At 45.2% G+C, this 22483-nt stretch overlaps 1 protein-coding gene across 1 annotated transcript; it reads left to right on the top strand.

The window, feature by feature from the left end:
* The first annotated feature begins 694 nt into the window (after positions 1-694).
* On the top strand, positions 695-21816 carry REG4 (regenerating family member 4). Its single transcript, XM_069571178.1, has 5 exons — positions 695-761; positions 9690-9787; positions 13810-13947; positions 15434-15539; positions 21749-21816. Exons 1-5 carry the CDS (start codon positions 695-697, stop codon positions 21814-21816), a joined length of 477 nt encoding a protein of 158 aa, XP_069427279.1.
* Positions 21817-22483: the final 667 nt, after the last annotated feature.

Below are 22483 nucleotides of genomic sequence, written 5' to 3'. Positions count from 1 at the left end.
GGCTCAACTGGTAAAGCATCCACCTGCAATGCAGGAGACCTGAGTTCGATCCCTGAGTTTGGAAGATCTCCTGGAGAAGGGAAAGGCTACCCAACTCCAGCATTCTGGCCTGGAGAATTCCATGAACAGTATAATTCATGGGGTCACAAAGAGTCACTCAGACATGACTGAGTGACCTTCACTTTCTTCATGTCTTGTCTATTGTAAACAGTGCTGAAATGAACATTGGGGCACATGTATCTTTTCAAATTCCCTTTGTTGTATAATTTGGGTTTAGCCAGAGAAGTATTTTTTCCTTCATTTATGATTTGGGCTTCCTAGGTGGCACAGAGGTAAAGCATCTGTCTGCCAATGTAGGCAGTGCAGGAGACACACATTTGATCCCTGGGTTAGGAACATCCCTGGCGGAGGAAAAGGCCGTCTACTTCACTATTCTTAACTGAAAAATCCTGTGGACAGTGGAGCCTGGCAGGCTACAGTCCATGGAATCACAAAGAATTGGGCACAACTGAGCGACTGAGAAGCATGCATTTACTAATATGATTTGGCTTTTATAAATTCCTGGGTCCACTTCACTAGTGTAAGTGTGTTGAAATTTCAGATCTGGGCGAATCCAGGAGTATCAAGGAAAAACTGACAAGGACTCTGAGACCCGTGCTTCCTGAAGCACTTCTGTCCCTGAGGGAAGAGGAAGATGGCTCTGAAAAGCATGTGGCTGGTTTTTCTGATGAGCTATGTAGTCAGCACTGAAGTCGTGGATGGTGAGTATCAGTCACGAAGCTGGAATTGAGCCTATGGTCAATGTTCTTTGCATGGTTGTAAGCCGTAGTGAAACCATCATCAATCAAATGTAGATTATAATAATTATTTTGCAAATTTATTGTGAACGGTGGATGTAATGTATTTAAAGTACCTGTCACCTGGCAGTCAAGAAATGATAACTATAATTAGAACTACCCGGTGTTTTATGCATTATTTTCCTATTTGAACATATTGGGGGATTCCAGAACATAAAGTCTTCCAGAACATAAAGACTAGTTGGAGAGATGGCTCCAACACATATAGGCCCAGCATCAAGTATAAAGTCACATGTCAGGACTTCCCTTGTGGTCTAGTGGCTAAGACTCTCCGCTCCCAATGCAGGTGGCCGGGTTCAATCCCTGGTCACTCACATCCCACATACTGCAACTAAGACCTGGCACAGACAAATGAAGAAATAAACAAAAATAGGGCTTCCCTGATAGCTCAGTTGGCAAGGAATCTGCCTGCGATGCAGGATACCCCAATTCAGCTCTTGGGTTGGGAAGATCCGCTGGAGAAGGGATAGGCTATCCACTCCAGTATTCTTGGGTTTCCCTTGTGGCTCAGCTGGTAAAGAATCTGCCTGCAATACAGGGGACCTGGGTTCGATCCCTGGGGAGCATCAAGTATAAAGTCACATGTCATGACTTCCCTGCGGGTCCAGTGGCTAAGACTGTGCTCCCAATGCAGGCAGCCAGCTTCAATCCCTGGTCAGGGAACTAAGATCCCACATGCTGCAACTAAGACCGGGCACAGACAAATAAATAAATAAACAAAAATAAAATATTTTATAAATAAAATACCAAAGTAACACATCTGTGAGGTAGTAAGCAATACCCTAGAATCTACCAGTGGAGAAAGCAGGGGAGGAAAGCTGCATATGTGAGCTAAGAATAAGCATCCTGACTGCTTTGACAGTCTGCAGAGGCCCTGCTGGTGTCGTGTGTGGTACAGGGAGTGAAGAAACTCGCCTGAGCAGCACTTCTGTTGAGAAGAGGCCTCTTGAGAGGGCCCAGGGCTGTACATGACCCAGCACTTCTCCCAGTGCGGATACCTAGGCCAGGGGAGAGAGTGACTGGAAGGAGATACAAAGAGAAGCAGGGTTCTTGGGGCCTCATGTTGGTGCTCATGGCTGAAGTCTGCGGGTCCAGCTACCAGCTCTCTCGACCATCTACGGCCATTCAGGACCTGGGGAGCTCAACCACTTTCTCTGGAATGAGCTAGCATGTGAAAGACTGGGAGAGGCTGCCCTCAAGCTCCCCCAGCGGGTCGTGTTCTCTGGCCGTTTCTAATCAACAGCCTGGGTAGTTAGTGCCTTGCTGCTCTGGTTCTGGCCCCCCTGAGGGGGCTTGAAATTTGCCCAAACTGTGCCGTGGAGAGTGAGCTGTCCAAGAAGTAGGGGTGGGGGAGGAGAGGCAGTGAGGGAGTTTGGGATGGACACGTACACACTGCTCTGTTGAAAATGGATTAACAAGGACCTACTGCACAGCACAGGGAACTCTGAGCAACGTTATGTGTCGGCCTGGATGAGAGGGGAGTTTGGGGGAGAATGGATGCACATATATACATATATACACACACACAGATATATATATGGCTGAATTCCTTCACTGTTCACCTGAAACTCTCACAATATTGTTCATCGGCTGTACTCCAATAGAAAACAAAAAGTTAAAGAAACAAAACAAAAAACATCCTAACTAGGTACTATTTTCAAAACGTATTACATGGGTTATAATGATAATGTGATTATTTTGATAGCTACAATTTATTAAGTAGTTACTATTTTTTGACAATTTCTAGACACTCAGTGCTAATCATTGTACATGCATTATCCCACTTAATCCTCCCAACAACCCTATGATTCAGTGTAAAAACAAGAAAACCAAAACTAAAAGAGTTTAAATAATGTTCCCAAGGGCACACTTCTAGTAAGTGGTGGAGTAAAAAGACTATTAGTCGTCCAGGTGGGATGTTAGGAGCCAAAACCTCCTGCCACTGCAAGTTTTGGATGACGGGGTCTAGGACCATGAGTGGAGGGATCAAGGTTCTAGGGCTTCTGGGCACTGGCTCCTCTCCCAGGTCCCTCCTCATTCCCCATGAGTGTCTTCAGTAGGTTACTTCACCCCTGAAGAGGTTTTCTTGTCTTTCCAGTGGGCATATACATCCTTATTACTTAGGAAAGCTCTGGTAATTAAACAAGGCAATCTAAATGAATGTATTTGGCCCACAGGGGTTTTTTTTAACAAATAAATAGAGCCTAATGACTACAATGCTGTCAACTTGGTGGCTCAGACGGTAAAGAATCTGCCTGGGTCAGGAAGATCCCCTGGAGAAAGGAATGGCAACCCACTCCAGCATTCTTGCCTGGAGAATCCCATGGACAGAGGAGCCTGGCAGGCTACAGCCATGTGGTTGCGAAGTGTCGGACACGACTGAGGGACTAACACTTTCACTTTCAATGACTATCATGACCGAGCGCTTCTATTTAGAGTCAGACCATCTTGGGTGGTCCAATCCTGTCTCTGTCACTTATTTGCTGCGGGACTCCAGGACATGACAACTCTCTGCCTTTGTTTTCTCCTCTGGAACTGAGGATAAGGACAATCTACTTCATGGGGTTATTATGGGGGTGACTCGAATGCCTGGAACAGCTCCTGGGACATAGTAAATGCTCCATGAAGTGTGAGGTGGTGGAAGGCAGAGCGGCAGCCCCAGCAGCGCAGCGCAGTTTGCCCCTCCAGGAGCTCACGCATCTCCGTCAGGGAGCCACAGCCTTGGCTGTAGTATCTGAGGTGAGTGGTGAGGTGAGGGAGGAGGAAGGAGAGGAAAGGAGACAGACAGTCGTTGACACACAGCGACTCAGGCACAGAGACCAGCAGAAAGTTAGTGAGCGACAGAGACACCAGGGCGAGTGGGAAGAGAGCAAGAAACAGAGAGAAATACACGGAAAGGCTCAGAAAGACACAGAGAGGCACAGAGGGAGCCGAACAGAGCGACGTGGACAGAAACAGAAGGACACTCAAAACAGACACAGGGGCAGGGAAAAAGAGAGTACTGGTGGCCCGGCTTTAAGAATGATCCAAGGTGTGCTTTGCCCTGACCCCCTCTAGGTCCTCCAGTGTGCCTCTGGGAGCTCTGCTCTCACTACCTGGATTCAGGAAAAAATAAAGTGCCTGGTGGTGGAGAATCTGTACTAATGCATTTGCCCACAGGATGCCAAGCAGAGTCACTTCAGAGTTCAAAACAGAAATCGGGGGAACTGAACAAGGAGCACCTGGTGTGAAGCAAGGGGCCTTTATCCTCAGACTGGAGTCAGAGACGTGGCCTCTTTCCTTCCACCTCTTTCAGAATCTTTTCACCAGTGTTCAGTGGAAAAGCATGCAACGTAATCTTTCTGCAGACTGTTCCTTACTGAAATTCAAGCCTTTTCATTTGGAGTGGTAATCAGTGGTCAGCCTTCTCCTTAAGAAGATCAATTTTTACTCTAAGAGTCTTTCACTTTCCTTCCCCCTGATAAAATAACCAAGGCATCCCAAACCTCTAATGATTTTCATTGCCATATTTCCAATTTCTTGGTTATTTATAAAAGCTAAAGTTGACAGGTTTGATGGCAGGAATACAGATTCGTAAGTTAGAGAACTGAATCTGAAAAGAGGCTTTTCCACCTCCCCGTGTGATCTTAGAAGGGTGGCCACCCAGCCTGTTTCCTCACCTCCCTAAGATACATATGCAGTACAAATAAACCCCTTAGCACAGTGCCTGGTGGCAAGGAAGCACTCTGCACGTGGCAGCTGGTGGTGCAACAGGAGTAGCAACAGTGGCATAAAGGCGTTCTTTTTATTTAACATCAAATGCTGATGCTCCTGTTCCTAAAGGTAGTAGAAGGTAAGGTATTTAAGCATATGAGCTTCCATGTTGCTTGTTCCTGATACACTTGAGGCACCCCCTTTGTTACCCAATTTGACTGCTTGTTGCTTAGAAAGGAAAGGTACTTGACTCAAAAAAGCTGGCAATTTAGGGAGACGGTGAACTTGTGTCCAGAGGCCAACTCCAAAGATTCTGCTCAGCCTTGACGATTTTTAAAGGGGAGAAAGAGAGAAGAATCTTAATGAATTTTTGATGCAGGAAATTGGATTCTGCATTATTCCCCACTGTGTGCAGACTGGTTGAATATTCCAGTGTCATCTTGCCTGCATGATCTGCCTGCAGGATTGAGAATGGGACTATTAAGGATAGAGCCTCTTGATGAATGTGAAAGAGGAGAGTGAAAACACTGGCTTAAAACTCAACATTGAAAAAACTAAGATCATGGCATCCAGTCCCATCGCTTCATGACCAATAGTTGAAGAAAAAGTGGAAACTGGCAGATTTTATTTTCTTGGGCTCCAAAATCACTGCAGATGGTGACTGTAGCCATGAAATTAAAATATTCTTGCTCCTTGGAAGACAAGCTAAGAAAACCTACATAGCGTATGAGAAAGCAGGGACATCACTTTGTCGACAAAGGTCTATATGGTCTAAGCTATGGTTTTTCCAGTAGTCACATATGGATGTGAGGGTTGGATCATAAAGAAGGATAAGCACTGAAGAACTGATGCTTTCCAACTGTGGTGCTGGAGAAGACTCTAGAGAGTCTCTTGGACTGCAAGGAGATCCAACCAGTTAATCCTAAAGGAAATCAACCCTGAATATTCATTGAAATGACTGATGCTGAAGCCGAAGCTCCAATACTTTTCATCCTCATTTGAAAAGACCCTGATACTGGGAAAGGTTGAAGGCAAGAGAAGGGGACAACCAAGGATGAGATGGTTGGATGGCATCAACGATTCGATGGACATAGTATGAGCAAGCTCTGGGAGATGGTAAAGGACAGGGAAGCCTGGTGTGCTGCAGTCCATGGGGTCACAAAAAGTCAGACATGAGTTAGTGACTGAACAACAACAACATTTTTTAATTGCTGAATTCTTCATTTTAACTTCTTTTTATCTAGGAAAACAATCAGCAGTTTAGACAAAGCATAGTATGCATTCAGGAGAGCATAAGTCAGGAGTTAGGTTAAATTGTCTAATGATTTCATGCCTATAATTAGGCTCTCTCAAGGTTAAACAGAGGGCTTCCCAGGTGGTGCTAGTGGTAAAGAAGCTGCCTGCCAATGCAGGAGACATAAGAGATGCAGGTTCGATCCCTGGGTCAGGAAGATCCACTGGAGGAGGGCATGGCAATCCACTCCAGTATTCTTGCCTGGAGAATCCCATGGACAGAGGAGCCTGGTGGGCTACAGTCCATGGGGTCACAAAGAGAGTCAGACACGACTGAAGTGACTTAGCACACAGGCAAGGTTCAGTTCAGTCCAGTTCAGTTCAGTCACTCAGTTGTGTCCGACTCTTTGCGACCCCATGAATTGCTGCACGCCAGGCCTCCCTGTCCATCACCAACTCCCAGAGTTCACTCAAATGCACGTCCATTGAGTCGGTGATGCCATCCAGCCATCTCATTCTCTGTCATCCCCTTCTCCTTCTGCCCCCAATCCTTCCCAGCATCAGAGTCTTTTCCAATGAGTCAGCTCTTCGCATGAAGTAGCCAAAGTACTGGAGTTTCAGCTTTAGCATCAGTCCTTCCAATGAACGCCCAGGACTGATCTCCTTTAGAATGCACTGGTTGGATCTCCTTGCAGTCCAAGGGACTCTCAAGAGTCTTCTCCAACACCACAGTTCAAAAGCATCAATTCTTCAGTGCTCAGTTTTCTTCACAGTCCAACTCTCACATCCATACATGACTACTGGGAAAACAATAGTCTTGACTAGACGGACTTTTGTTGGCAAAGTAATGTCTCTGCTTTTCAATATGCTATCTAGGTTGGTCATAATTTTTCTTCCAAGGAGTAAGCATCTTTTAATTTCATGGCTGCAGTCACCATCTGCAGTGATTTTGGAGCACAAGAAAATAAAGTCTGATAATGTTTCCCCATCTATTTGCCATGAAGTGATGGGACCAGATGCCATGATCTTCATTTTCTGAATGCTGAGCTTTAAGCCAACTTTTTCACTCTCCTCTTTCACTTTCATCAAGAGGCTTTTGAGTTCCTCTTCACTTTCTGCCATAAGGGTGGTGTCATCTGCATATCTGAGGTTATTGATATTTCTCCCGGCAATCTTGATTCCAGCTTGTGCTTCTTCCAGTCCAGCGTTTCTCATGATGTACTCTGCATATAAGTTAAATAAGCAGGGTAACAATATACAGCCTTGATGTACTCCTTTTCCTATTTGGAACCAGTCTGTTGTTCTGTGTCCAGTTCTAATTGTTGCTTCCTGACCTGCATATAGGTTTCTCAAGAGGCAGGTCAGGTGGTCTGGTATTCCCATCTCTTTCAGAATGTTCCAGAGTTTGTTGTGATCCACACAGTCAAAGGCTTTGGCATAGTCAATAAAGCAGAAATAGACGTTTTTCTGGAACTCTCTTGCTTTTTCCATGATCCAGCGGATGTTGGCAATTTGATCTCTGGTTCCTCTGCCTTTTCTAAAACCAGCTTGAACATCTGGAAGTTCACGGTTTACGTATTGCTGAAGCCTGGCTTGGAGAATTTTGAGCATTACTTTACTAGCATGTGAGATGAGTGCAATTATGCAGTAGTTTGAGCATTCTTTGGTATTGCCTTTCTTTGAGATTGGAATGAAAACTGACCTTTTCCAGTCCTGTGGCCACTGCTGAGTTTTCCAAATTTGCTGGCATATTGAGTGCAGTACTTTCACAGCATCATCCTTCAGGATTTGAAATAGCACCACTGGAATTCCATCACCTCCACTAGCTTTGTTCATAGTGATGCTTTCTAAGGCCCACTCGACTTCACATTCTAGGATGTCTGGCTCTAGGTGAGTGATCACACCATCTTGATTATCTTGGTCATGAAGATCTTTTTTGTACAGTTCTTCTGTGTATTCTTGCCATCTCTTCTTAATATCATCTGCTTCTGTTAGGTCCAGACCATTTCTGCCCTTTATCAAGCCCATCTTTGCATGAAATATTCCCTTGGTATCGCTAATTTTCTTGAAGAGATATATAATCTTTCCCATTCTGTTATTTTCCTCTATTTCTTTCATTGATCGCTGAGGAAGGTTTTCTTAGCTCTCCTTGCTATTCTTTGGAACTCTGCGTTCAGATGTTTATATCTTTACTTTTCTCCTTGCTTTTCTCTACTCTTCTTTTCACAGCTATTTGTAAGGCCTCCCCAGACAGCCATTTTGAGTTTTTGCATTTCTTTTCCGTGGGGTTAAAGGCAAACAAAATGGGCAAACACTAAAGGGCAAAAGAGATATTTTCGCATTGAAACTTTTCTTTCTGTGCCTCCACTAGGTTGGTCATTGTCCATCACTCACAGGTACAAAGCAGAGCACAAGCGAAGGATCTATGTCAACAATGAGCGTCATGTTCCAAGCTGGCGCTGGGGCTGCTGCACAGGAAGCTGTGTTTCACTAGGGCCATAAGACCAGGCTGAACACCCTTGAATGCCCAACTGAGTGGAGAGCTTATCTGAAAGCAACAGGAGATTTGTAGGAGAGGGGATTTGTAGGCAAGGAATGAAGTAGAACAGGGCTTCCCTGGTGACTCAGCAGTAATGAATCTGCCTGCAGGATACAGGGGTTCAGTCCCTGGATTGGGAAGATCCCCTGGATCAGGGTATGGCAACCCACCCCAGTATTCTTGCCTGGAGAATTCCATGGACAGAGGAGTCTGGCAGACCTTAGTCGATGGGGTCTCAAAGAGTTGGACATGACTGAGGGGCTAACACACACAATAAAGTAGAACAGAAGCGTAAGGCAAGCAAGTGACAGCAGCGTCACCTGCCTGAGGAGAGAGGAGAGGCTATGTGACCACAACAGTCCGTGGACATGCACTGGGGGTGGAAAGACTCCTGCACGCATCCTCAGCATTACCGCACAGCCACACTGGCACAAAGTCCAAACTTACTAGCTCAGCATGCCCTTCATTACCTGGGTCCTCTGCATTTCCAGCAGTTTCAGTGGCGTGGCCCATTCATCAGTCCACTAGCTGAAAGAGTTTGTGCTTCTCTCTGAATCATGGTTTCCCTGGCCTCTGGGCCCTGACTCTCTCCTTCTGTTTTCTATAGTGGTTGCCTGACAGATCCTCTACACATTAGGCAAACCTAAGTGTTTGCTCTTCCTGCTGCCATTTCTCTGCACACCCACCCCCTTAGCCTAAAATGTTCCCCTCCCCTGGCTACTGACTTACAGCCCCCCATTCTCAAGTTCCTGCCAAGTTGCCATCTGACTGGTCATGCATTCCCCTAGATAAAAGAAGGAAAAACCCACTTGCTCCCTATGATGCCTAAAACTACCAATTATGCCCCTCATCCACTCTTGTGATCTCTTGAATTATATCTGTTTGATCTTGCTACCAGCGTGAGGATTCTACTAGTTGCTGAGGATGTTTATTCCAATTACATACTCCATTATTGAGGAGGTTAGCACAGAGATGGGCTTGGAGGACCACTGGGTCCATGGAAAATAGTCCTGAGCTAAAACATCACTGATTGCTCGACCTCCATAAACCCCTACTTGACTGGCAGACCTTAGGGATGTTTGGGGTCTCCTGAAATCTGTGTCAGTTCAGAGCCAGTGTCCAGTATCCTCAAAGATCTGATCATCTCCTTTTCCCCAATGCTGAAGTACTCTGGTGAAGGACCACAGCCCCTTCTGGAGATGCTAGGAGAAAGGTGAACAGTATAAAGATGTGGCAGCAGAGAGAGAGCCTTCCTCCAGGACGCTCAGCCTCTCCTCCTTCGAGGGGACCTGGGTCTTACACTGGCTAAGGTGGTGAATTGCTTTTGCTTTCCTTTGTAACTTGTATTTTCTTTTGTTTGTGCACAGCCATTGTCCTGAGACCTAGCTGTGCTACCGGGTGGTTTTACCACAGGTCGTATTGCTACGGATACTTCCGGAAGCTGAGGAACTGGTCCGAGGCTGAGGTAAGAAATCTGGCTCACGCTCAGAGAGGTGTCTCTAGAGCAAGGGAACAGCCGAAACTCCAGGTGTCATTCAACTCAGAGCCAAGGGTCCTTCCCTGGTGTTCCAAGAAGTCAGCTGGCAGGTGAAGTGGAGAGAAGAGGGTTACCCCTTCAACTCCTCTAATGCTGTAAGCATCGATGGAGCACATCAAGGGGCAAAAAGCGGAAGTAGTGACATATTTCCTCTTTGGGGGCTCTGAAATCACTGCAATGGTGACTGCAGCCATGAAATCAGAAGACATTTGCTTCTTGGCAAGAAAACTATGACAAACCTAGACAGTGTGTTGGAAAGCAGATACATCACTCTGCCAGTAAAGGTCCATATAATCAAGGCCATGTTCTTCCCAGTGGTCATGTATAGTTGTGGTTGTGAGAGTTGGACCATAAAGAAGGTGGAGCACCAAAGAATTGATGCCTTCGAACTGTGATGCTGGAGGAGACTCCTGAGAGTGCCCTGGACAGCAAAGAGATTAAGCCAGTCAATCTCAAGGGAAATCAACCCTGAATACTCATTGGAAAGACTGATGCTGAAGCTGAACTCCAGTATTTTGGTCATTTGATGCAAACAGCTGACTCATTGAAAAAGTCCCTGATGCTGGGAAAGATTGAGGGCAGGAGGAGAAGAGGGCATCAAAGGATGAAATGGCTGGATGGCATCACTGTTGCAGTGGACATGAACTTAGGCAAACTTTGGGAGATGGTGAGGGGCAGGGAGGCCTGACGTGCTGCAGTCCATGGGGTCGCAAAGAGCTGGACACGACTGGGTGACTGAACAACAACAAATCGATGGAGTGCATGCTACAGGCCCAGACCCTGGGGGGGCTGCAAAGGCATGAGAATGAACCAGAGACAGCCTCTCCTCGGGGAGTCCATTATCAGGGAAAAAGACAGAAGCACATTAAGCCAAAGAGGATGAGATGAGGAACTTACAGGAAGGACAACTTGAATTGCTGTACAAGATTTACCAGCCTCAGAGCCACCTGACAGAGAGTGAAGCATTCCGAACACATGGAAGGCCTTAGTGTCCCCACAACTCAACAAATGCATTGGTTTTGTTTCACTGAGGCTTTCCTAAGAGATACCCAGGTAGCCAGTCAGAGTAAGTTACCTTGGAATGTGAGGAGTCAGGGCTGCTCTGTCTCTGGATTGTGGTTGTTTTACTGGAGTGACTGACTGGGAGGACCAGTGGGGATATGGGGTACAATCTGGGCCCACAGTGGCCTCAGACGTGTGTACTGGCTGTCCCCAGAGAGCCCAAAGCTAATTCTACCAAAACAAAGAGGAAGATATCCAGGGAGCTTTGGAATAATACGTGTGCTCAGTCACTTCAGTCGTGTCCAACTCTTCGTGACCCTATGGACTGTAACCAGCAGGCTCCTCTGTCCATGGGATTCTCCAGGCAAGAATACTGGAGTGGGTTGCCATGCCCTTCTCCAGGGGATCTTCCCAACCCAGGGATTGACCTGCGTCTCCTGTGTCTCCTGCACTGCAGGCAGATTCCTTACCCACTGAGCCACCTGGGAAGCCCACATGGGAAGTCCAAGTCTACATTGGAATAATATAGGTGTGCATTTAAATCACGCTTTGCCAGGCATTAGTTTGAGCTATACCTCGCTTTACCAGTTTTCTTCTGTAACATAGGGATAATGCTTTCACTTCATGGGGTTGTTGGGGTTGTTGCAAAAAACCTCTGGCACCTGGTAGATGCTCAGTTCAGATTTTCAAGGCAAAAACAATCCATAAGATTGCTACCGAGCCTTAGCAGAATTAACCACGTCTGAACCAGAGTGCAGAGAAGGTGTCAGGAAGGACTGGAGAAATTGATCCCATAGCGCTGTGCTTCTTGATTCCTAGCTGCTATCTTAGTTCACAAAACTTCTGGAGGCAATGGAGCTGGCATGAAAACGACAGGTAAACCCAATCTCAGACTGAAGAAGCAGAGCTCTGGGTTCTAGCCATGTGAATTTACAGGGATAATATCACTTAAACCAACTGAGCCTGTTTGCTCTTCTTTTCCAAGAATCTTCGTGATTGGTACACTCTCTAAACGTAGACTGGTAATCCAGCTTCCACACCTCACAAATTTGAAAGGCAAATGAAATTATGAATGTAAGAACATTTGGGTTTTATAAAGTGGCTGGCACTTAGTGTGAGGACTGCTAAGTCACTTCAGTCGTGTCCAACTCTTTGCGACCCTTTGGACTGTAGCCCACCAGGCTCCTCTGTCCATGGGATTCTCCAGACAAGAATACTAGAGTGAGTTGCCATGCCCTCCTCCGGGACTAAATTATCATGAAACAGTAACCACATCTAATACTGAGCAAGTTCAAAGGCAAGCATTAGAGTAGCAACCACAGTCAAACCATGCTTTTATTAAATTAAGTTTTGTCATGTAGGCAGATCCTGTAACAAAGCCCAGGAGAGCATAAAGTATGTGTCTCTGTCTGTCTGTAAAGTGTGTGTATATAAAATGATTTTTTCAATTGGGCAGTAAGTTTCCAGTTAGAGAATGGCACATTTTACAATCAGTGGTCTCAGATTTATTAAAGTGTATTACTATTATACATTATTATGACAGTTTCATCCTCGTAACAACTCCCTTGTGTAGCCATAATTATGTCCTCCAGAGGAAGAGAGGTACAGGGACTTGGCAAGGTCACATACACAAATGAGAGGCAAGTCCAGGACCCCAGGCACTTCCCCTGGCCCTAAAGCTCATGACCTGGCCTCGAGGAGACCCGGCACCTGTGACATTGTGCTTTCTCCCATGATGACAGGAAGTCTTCTGTGGGGTTTAGATCCTGAGAGGCGGTGGGGGCTGTGTGTGCATGCTGCTTGGTGAGCTAGGGTTCTGAGGTGAAGCCTGTGCTTTTCTTTCTTTTTTTTTTTTTTTTCTAATTTTTCTTGAAATACAGTGGATTCACAGTATCCCAGCAGTTTCAGGTGTACAGCAAAGTGATTCAGTTATACATATACCTCTATCAGTATATTCTTTTTTAGATTCTTTTCCCTTATAGGTCTTTACAAGATGTTGAGAAGAGTTCCCTGTGCTATACAGTAGATCCTTGCTGTTGATCTGTTTCATATATTGTAGCATGTATATTTTAATCCCAGCCTTCGAATTTATCCCTCCCCCTCTGACCCCTTTGGTAACCAGAAGTTTGTTTTTTAATACTGTGAGTCTGTTTCTGTTTTGTAAATAAGTTCATTTGCATCATTTTTTAGATTCCACAAAGAAGTGATATCATATGATATCACTTGTCTTTGTCTGACTTACTTCATTTAGTATGATAGTCTCTAGGTCCTTCCATGTTGCCACAGATGTTATTATTTCATTCTCTTTTGTGGTGGAGTAATAGACTCTGATGGAGAAGGCAATGGCACCCCACTCCAGTACTCTTGCCTGGAAAATTCCATGGGCGAAGGAGCCTGGTAGGCTGCAGTCCATGGGGTCGCTAAGAGTCGGACACGACTGAGCGACTTCACTTTCACTTTTCACTTTCATGCATTGGAGCAGGAAATGGCAACCCACTCCAGTGTTCTTGCCTGGAGAATCCCAAGGACGGGGGAGCCTGGTGGGCTGACGTCTATGGGGTCACACAGAGTTGGACACGACTGAAGTGACTTAGCAGCAATAGACTCTAATGCTGGGAGGGATTGGGGGCAGGAGGAGAAGGGGACGACAGAGGATGAGATGGCTGGATGGCATCACTGACACAATGGATGTGAGTTTGAGTGGACTCCGGGAGTTGGTGATGGACAGGGAGGCCTGGTGTGCTGCAATACATGGGGTTGCAAAGAGTTGGACATGACTGAGCGACTGAACTGAACTGAACTAAATAGTCCGTTATTTCTCAGCCCATAATGGACTGTTACTCAGCCATAGAAAAGACATACCATCTCTTCTTCATCCATTTGTCTGTAGATGGACATTTAGGGTGTGGGCTATGTTTTTAAACCTCATATTTCCTCCTTGCCCTCAGCTCGAGTGTCAGTCATATGGAAACGGAGGCCACTTGGCATCTGTCCTGAGTTTAAAGGAAGCCAGCACCATAGCAAAGTACGTAGGTGCCTATCAAAGAAACAAGCCGGTGTGGATTGGCCTGCATGACCCGCAGAAGGTAACCTCAGACCTGGCCCACTCATGGCCCTGTGGGAAAAGCAGATAGACAGCTCCTGTCTGGGAAATGGGCGCAGGCCCACTGGCAAGCACACACACAACAGATCTTCAGTCACCTGCCTCCAACTGATAGAGGCCAAGGCTTCCAGGTTAGGGACAAAGCAATGTCCTCCACTTACAGACCTATCCATTTAGAGCCCTCTCAAATCCTTCCGAACACGAAAGTATCAGAGCCTTTCAAAAAAGGTTTCTGTAAGTATATAGGGGTATATACATATACAAATAAACACAGACACACACACAGAGTCGCATTATGAGATCCCGCTTAATTAAATTCCAATTAGATCTTGAGTTTAAGTGGAAAGCTTTCAGTTAAGCTTTTCACTAGATGCGGTCATGTGTTTTATGCCATCCTTAACTTTCTTCACTGGTCTTTCATTTTACCCCTCTCAGCACCTCTTTGTGAAGTCTCTGTGTGGGACCTGCAATTTATAGATTCTTTGTAGGGCTTCTGTGTTAACCAAAAAATGCTCAAAGAATACAAGGAAAAAAATCCTGACTTTGTGTTTCTTAATAAACTTTGCTATAGATGTTACAGAGAATTTATACAATTAATTTTACATTGTTAGTATTCACACTGCAATCAACCAGTGCTCTCTCATTCAAAGACAGGATAAATATTTACATCTATTCTAACTGATTTTTATTTATTTATTTTTAATTGAAGGAATTTCTACCAGATTTTTTTAATTTTCTACCTTCATGACTGAGGCTAATAAACAGCCTAACGAATTGTGCAATGAATGCATCAAAGAAATACAAATTAGAATAACGATATAATTTGACTTAGATTACTAGATGTTTGCTTTGTCTTAATGAATATTTTTAAGATAAGGAGAAATTTCCCGGTAAATGACGGTATAAATTCCTACAACTGAACTGTTTTTGAAAAGCAGTTTGGAAATGCATTTGAATATCCTTGAAATATTCATGCCCCTTGGTCATTAATTCTACTTCTAGGATTTTAGTTTTAAAAAATAATTTTAAGTACAGAAACAGCTTTACAAATAAAATTGTTCGTAGCGGTATTCTTTGCAGTAATCGTAAATTGGAAACAACATAACCATCAATCAATAGGAGAATTAGCAAGGTAAATTGTGGTACATTCTTATCATTAAAACATGTTTGGAAAGCAAAATACTACAAAATTGAATATATATGTTTTAATGGCTACCACATTTTTCAGTACATAAAAATACTGTGATAGATAAAAATGGTTACACCACAAGTAAATATGGTAAAATGTTAGTAATGTTGTCTTCCTGAAGGTTAAATGGAGTGACTTTTCTATTTTCCCTTCACACGTTTCTGTGCTTTCCCAAGTTTTCCAGGGAAAGCTGTGTTTAAGGGGGCTGTGGTGACCATCTGGGCTGTGAGCAGGTGGGCAGCCTTATGTGTACGTGTCTCCCATCTCCTGTCATTTGCAGAAGCATCGATGGCAGTGGGTGGATGGAGCCATGTCTATTTACAAATCCTTGTCTGGCGAGTCCGTGGGTGAGAACAAGTACTGTGCTGCGATGGATGCCAAGACCAGTAAGTTCTACCACATCTCTCCCTGAATCCCAGCTCCTTCTCTTTCCCATTAAGAGCGAAGCTGGACATTGACTCCTCTTTGCGCCATTTCACATCAACAACTCCACAGGACAGTGGCCTTGTCCCAGGCATTACTCACTGGCCATTTGTGACCATTTCACAATTTTTGCCATATCAGTGTACCAACCATTCAGTTATCAATATTTCTTTTACTCCAATCACTTTTTTCTTTTTTTTTATTTTTCAATAACTCATTTTAACTGAAGTATAGTTGATTAACAATGTTGTATTAATTACTGCTATACAGCAAATGATTACAGTCACTTTTTTTATATCCTCTTTTTTATGTTTTTTATCATAGTAAAAGTCACATAATATAAAACATACTATTTAACCACGTTTAACCATATAGCTCAGTGGCACTAAGGTCATTCACATTGTTGTACAACTCTCACCATCCTCCATCTCCCAAATTTTTCACCTCTTTAAACTGAAACTCTGTCCCCATTAAACACTAAAGCCCCCTTCCCTCTCCCCACATCCCTATCCCCACCCAGCCCTGGCATCTACCACTGACCTTTCTGACTCTATGAGTTTGACTATTCTAGGTATCTCATGCAAGTGGAATCAAATAGTATTTGTCTGCACCCACTGTATATTGGAATGCATTTTTAAGATTAACTTAATACATGGCTTATAAGCAGACTGACCCCTCTTTTTTTCTCACTGTGCTACGCAGTAGGTTCTCATCAGTTACCTATTTTAAACACAGTAGTGTATATGTGGCAATCCCAATCTCCCAATCCATCCCCTCCCCTTTTCCCCCTAGGTGTCCATCCATTTGTTCTCTACATCTGTGTCTCTGTTTATCTTAAAATTCTGTCGTGTACCATGAGGGGGAAATATGCCATATTTGGGGAAACCCAGACTACAGGGAGCAAATATGTGTGACTGCTTTCAGGCTTCTTTATAGTCAGGGTTCTCCATAAGCTCTAGAAACCTCGCTTTGCCTGCATTCTTCGCTCATATTCTCTGAGTTTCATCCCAGAACATAGTGCCCAGAACCTCGGCTGCGGGCTGGGCACCGTCACTGCAGCCTCTTCAGTTCTCTTGCCTGCCTTCAAGCGTTGCTTTTCATGCTAATATGTTAGGGTTTTCAGCCTTGCTACAAATGCCGTTTGGGGTGGGTAATGATTTGTTGTGGGAGCTGCCCTGTGCATTGTAGGGTTAGCATTCCCTAGTTACTAACCAGCAGATACCAGCAGCACACACACACGTGCACACACACACACAGTTTGTAACAACCAAAAATGTCCACAGACTTTGCTAAATGTCCCCTGAAAGTGTTAGTTGCTCAGTCATGTCCAACTCTTTGCAACCCCATAAACTGTAGCCTGACAGGCTCCTCTGTCCTTGGAATTTGCCAGGCAAGAGTACTGGAGTGGGTAGCCATTCCCTTCTCCAGGGGATCTTCCTGACCCAGGGATCGAACCCACATCTCCTGCATTGGCAGGCAGATTCTTTACCATCTGAGCCACGAGGAAAGCCCTAAATATCCCCTGGTGGGACAAAATCACTCCTATATGAGAACCACGGCTAATAAGTGACATGAAAAGGAAACAGAATGTCAAAGATGAAAAAGATGCTTGATCTGAAAGAGAACATCCCAGTGTGTTTTAAAGGCCTTCGTAGTGTCACCAGGATTTCCCCACTAGCCAGGGGTTGAGCCTGGGCAGGACAGAGGACTCAGGTACTGGGGCTTAGGTAGAAAGGGATGTGGAACAGGTTTACTATTGTCTGAAGAATAAAGATTATATGCAAAAACTTTCTGACAGCAAAGTGATGAACATGTGGAGACAAACTCTGAGGTGAGCGCTAAGCAAAGCTTCAGAGGTCTAAGTGGGTCATATCACAGACCAAGGAGGCACTTCCCACTGTCTCGAAGGGACTACAGCTGCTGTTTAAGGAATAAGTCATCTCTGATGGAAGGAATACACCAAGACCAATATGTAGAAATTTACCAAAATGTAAATTTCTATCCAAGCTAAGAAAAATATTCTCAACAATCAGCACAGTCCAAAAATATAATGAGCTACCCTAGAAAGTAGTGAGAAACCCATCAGTAGAGCTAACCAAGCAAAAGCGGACATTGTGGTTGATATTGGGGCTTCCCTGGTGGTTTAATGGTAAAGAACCTGCCTGCCAACGCAGGAGACATGGGTTCGATCCCTGGGTTGGGAAAATCCCCAAGAGGAGGAAATGGCAACCCACTCCAGTATTCTTGCCTGGGAAATCCCATGGACAGAAGGAGCCTGGCGAGCTAAGTTGGACACGACATGCATGCATGTGCTTGATATTGCAGCTGCAGCATTAAAAAAGAGAAAGGCAAATACTGCGTATTAATGCATATACATGAAATCTAGAAAGGTGTTCTGATGATCCTATGTGCAGGGCGGCAAAAGTAACACAGACACAAAGAATAGACTTTTGGACTCAGTGGGAGAAGGAGAGGATGTGATGATTTGAGAGAATAGCATTGAACCAACCACATGCATTACCGTATGTAGAATAGATAAGCAGTGCGAGTTTGATGCATGAAGCAAGGCACTCAAAGCCGGTGCTCTGGGACAACCTAGAAGGATAGTGTGGGGAGATAGGTGGAATAAGGGCTCAGGATGGGGCTGCTGCATGTATGCCTATGGCTGATTCATTGATATATACCAAAAACCATCACGATATTGTAATTATCCTCCAATTAAAATAAATAATTAAACTTTTTTTAAAAGCATTAAAAAGAGACTCGTGGCACATGACAGTCAGCTAAGGAATGTTTTAATAATATGAATTTTAGGGATTGCTTCAGACTGACAGCATCAGAATCCCTAGGGCTGGATGCCAGACCAAGCTCCAGGGAACCATGGCCTCCCAAGGTCCCTCCCATGATTCTAAGGTCTCAGTCAGATAGAGTTCTCAAACAAAATCCTCATACTGTCAGTCTATGTCCACATCAGCAAAGTTCCCAACAATGAAGTATCCTGTGTGGGTCGTCCACCTGAGAACACCAGGCCGCAGGACACTCCTCTTCCCGTTCACTCAGCCCAGCTCTCCACTCTCAGGATACAGCCTCTCAGGGCAGAAAAGCTCAAGGAAGGAAGCAAGGGTTAGAAACTGGTGAAGGTAGAATTCAAAAGAATATTCCCCTCAGCCCTGTCAATGTCACTTTACATTTATATAACAGGTTTAGCTTCACCAACTCAGGGGCTATATAGTTTGTTTAAGACTCATAAGATATAATATTAGTGTCCCTAATTCCAGCCACGCACATTGTGTGACTGAACTTGTTCCCTTTTTCTATCTGTTTAGAAAGACCAGGACCCTTTGGAAAACTGTATTTCACAGTGTTTCCTGAGTTACCTACTGGTTCACCATGAGATATTGAGTAATGATAACTAGGGTTCTACAACTGAAAAATAAATTTCATATTTAATATAGTTTAGGTCAAGGCCCTGGGCTCTGCATTCTGAATGCCTGGGGTAGGAGTCTAGTTCCTTCACTTAGCTGTGTAACCTTGACCAGATTCCTTACTTCTCTGTGCCTCAGATGCCACTCTGTACAGAGGGAAAAATAATACTAATCATCGTGGTCCTGGTGCTGGTGGTGGTTTAGTCATTAACTCCGGCTCTTGCGATCCCAAGGACTATATCCCACCAGGCTCCTCTGTCCCTGGGATTCTCCAGGCAAGAATGCTGGAGTGGGTTGCCATTTCCTTCTTCAGGGGATCTTCCCTAGCCAGGGATCAAACCCGAGTCTCCTGCATTGCAGGCAGATTCTTTACCAGCTGAGCTACCAGGGAAACCCAATATATGTCAGATGCTTATCGCTGTGCAGACTTGGCTTGTGGCTTTCATGGCCTGAAGGGAGGCAAGTATGGTCTCCTGCACCCCTCCCTGCAGCCCCTCTTTCATGCAGGAATGAGGGAGGAGAGACACTTTCCTAAGTTAGCGCCCACTGGGGAGCTTGCTGTGTTCCCCATGGTCATTTGAAGCTCGTGCCATGCTCTCTTTGCCCCACACTTTGGCAGTGCCCAGAATGTTTGCATCTCCATCTCATTGACACTCTGTGGCCCCAGCTCTGGGCCCTATGGCTGAGGGAGTGGGCAGGACCTATCTCCTCTTCCTCCTGAGAACCAGGCACCTCACCTTAGTTTGCCTGGCTGTACCTCCATGCCATCCCTCCCAGGCTCTTATCCCATCGACTTGACACACCTTGGTACCAGTGTCAGAGCCAGATCTACAAGTCAAATCCAGACAGACAGCCAGCTGGGGAGCAACTCATCGCTCAGTGATAGACACACCAGATTGGCAAGCCATTCTGTGGTGCGTATTTTCTGGAAGAAGAAAAACTGAACCTCTCCTCAAAAATACTTCAGTCCTTCCCGAGTCCTTCCTTTCTGTCCCCCTTTATACATAAGTGGCCCGTTGGGACATGGAAAGCAGCTTCCAATTCTGTGAACTTCAAATGGGAGCTTCATAGAGCCTCAGCTGCGTTCCTTACAGCATTCTATTTCAAACAAGAAAGGACTCCTTCCCACATCTTCATTTTCAATTGATGTATGTCAAGGTCCACGGGGCTCGTCAAGCTCTTATCTGCCAATATAGGAGATACAGGTTTGATCCCTGGGTCAGAAAGATCCCCTGGAGAAGGAAATGGCAACCCGCTCCAGTGTTCTTGCCTGGGGATTCCGTGGACAGAGGAGCCTGGTGGGCTACAGTCCATGGGGTTGCAAAAGATTTGGACACGACCTAGTGACTAAACAACAACAACAACAAAATGTCAAGCCCTGCCTTCCTCAAAAGCAATGCTGGTATGGAGCGTCTGCAATTGTGTATGCCGTTTAAATTATTCTTCTTTTAGCCTGTCTTGGAGTTCTCCTGAGAAGCAAAAGAAAGAGAAGGTAGAGTGAGACAGACAGAGAGAGCATGTGGGATAGAGAAATTTATTTTAAGGAATTAGCTCATGGAGTTGTGAAAGTAAAAGTCACTCAGTCATGTCCGACTCTTTGTGACCCCATGGATTATACAGTCCATGGAATTCTCCAGGCCAGAATACTGGAGTGTATAGCCATTCCCTTCCAGGGGATCTTCTCAACCCAGGGATTGAACCCAGGTGTCTCACACTGGAGGTGGATTCTTTACCAGCTGAGCCACCAGGGAAGCCCTCATGCAATTGTGGGGGCTGGCAAATCTGAGGTTCACAGCACAGGTCAGCAGGCTGGATGTTCCTGCAAGTTGATGTTGCAGGCCTAAGGCTGAGAGTAGTCTGAATTCCTTCCTCTGGGGACCTCAGTCTTTTCTCTTAAGGCCTTCATTGATTAGATGATTACCAAGTTTGGGAGGGTAATCTGCTCTATGCAAAGTCTACTGATTTAAATGCAAATGAAAGTGAAAGTTGCTCAGTCATGTCCAACTCTTGTGACCCCACAGGCTGTACAGTCCATGGAATTCTCCCCGCCACAATACTGGAGTGGGTGGCCTCTAAATCACATCTAAATAGAAAAATGCCTTCACAGCAAAATGTAGACTGGTGTTTAACCTAACAACTGGGCACTACATCCTAGTCAGTTCAGTTCAGTTCTGTTGGTCACTCGTGTCCAGCTCTTTGCGACCCCATGGACTGCAGCATGCCAGGCCTCCCTGTCCATCACCAACTCCTGGAGTTTACTCAAACTCATGTCCATTAAGTTGGTGATGCCATCCAATCATCTCATCCTCTGTTGTCCCCTTCTCCTCCCACCTTCAATCTTTCCCAGCATCAGGGTCCTTTCAAACGAGTCAGCTCTTCGCATCAGGTGGCCAAAGCACTGGAGTTTCAGCTTCAGCATCAGTCCTTCCAATGAATATTCAGAACTGATTCCCTTTAGGATGGACTGGTTGGATCTCCTTGCAGTCCAAGGGACTCTCAAGGGTCTTCTCCAACACCACAGTTCAAAAGCATCAATTCTTCGGTGCTCAGCTCTCTTTATAGTCCAACTCTCACATCCACTCTCTACATGACCACTAGAAAAACCATAGCTTTGACTATTGACATCTTAGTCAAGCTGACACAAACTTTTGTACCCTATCCATGGGTCCAAGCAAAACACCCAGATAATGCTGATAAACTCAACACAGCAAGTGGGTGGATTTAAATATCTGTTTATTTTCTTGCAGATTTTTTAACTTGGACCAGCAAAGAATGCAACGAGCGCCAACACTTCCTGTGCAAGTACCTACCCTAGAGCAAGAATCCGGATCCTTCCAACCCTGGCTCAAGGCCCTTTCTTCTTCCTTCTCTGCCATGATGCCTATCTGATCATTGTCTCGAAGAGTAAACATAGCAACTAAGACTGATGAAGCCCTTATTCCACTGACATTTTAAGCTCAGAGGCAGGGATGTCAACACTGGTACGACAGTGTCTTCTAGCTCTAAATGTTCACCCCCCAATCCCTTTCCATAGTACTCTCTTTCCTCCTCCTCACCTCCACTGTCTTTAGCAGATGAGGGTGCCTCTCCCGCTGATGAAAGAGCCAGGTCTTTGGTCATCAGGGATAAAGGTTTGATGGCAAGAGAAGAAATTCAGGAAAAAGCCTCTTGCCCGCTTCAGCTTCTGCATTCCTCTACCCTCCCTCTATTGCCCTCACCCACCTCCTTAGCCATCTGCTTATTTTTCCATTTGTCATGGGAACATTTACCAGGAAAGTCTCTGCTAGGAAGATATAGACCATAAAATTTCAGGGCCATTTTTAAATGAATGGTTGTATGCAGAGAAGTTTGTTCTGTTCCAGTTCAGTAGCGATGAGAGTGAAAAGGTGCAATAAGACTCAGAAAACACACCCAAGCAGACAGATTCTGGTCTGGGGGTAGATGCTCGAGCAAGTCCAGGGGGTCCCTTGAGTCCCAATCTC

This window comes from Ovis canadensis, chromosome 1, assembly GCF_042477335.2.
Source record: "Ovis canadensis isolate MfBH-ARS-UI-01 breed Bighorn chromosome 1, ARS-UI_OviCan_v2, whole genome shotgun sequence".
Taxonomy (NCBI): domain Eukaryota; kingdom Metazoa; phylum Chordata; class Mammalia; order Artiodactyla; family Bovidae; genus Ovis; species Ovis canadensis.
The sequence above is the reverse complement of the archived record's forward strand: the minus strand, read 5'-3'. Positions and strand labels throughout refer to the sequence as shown.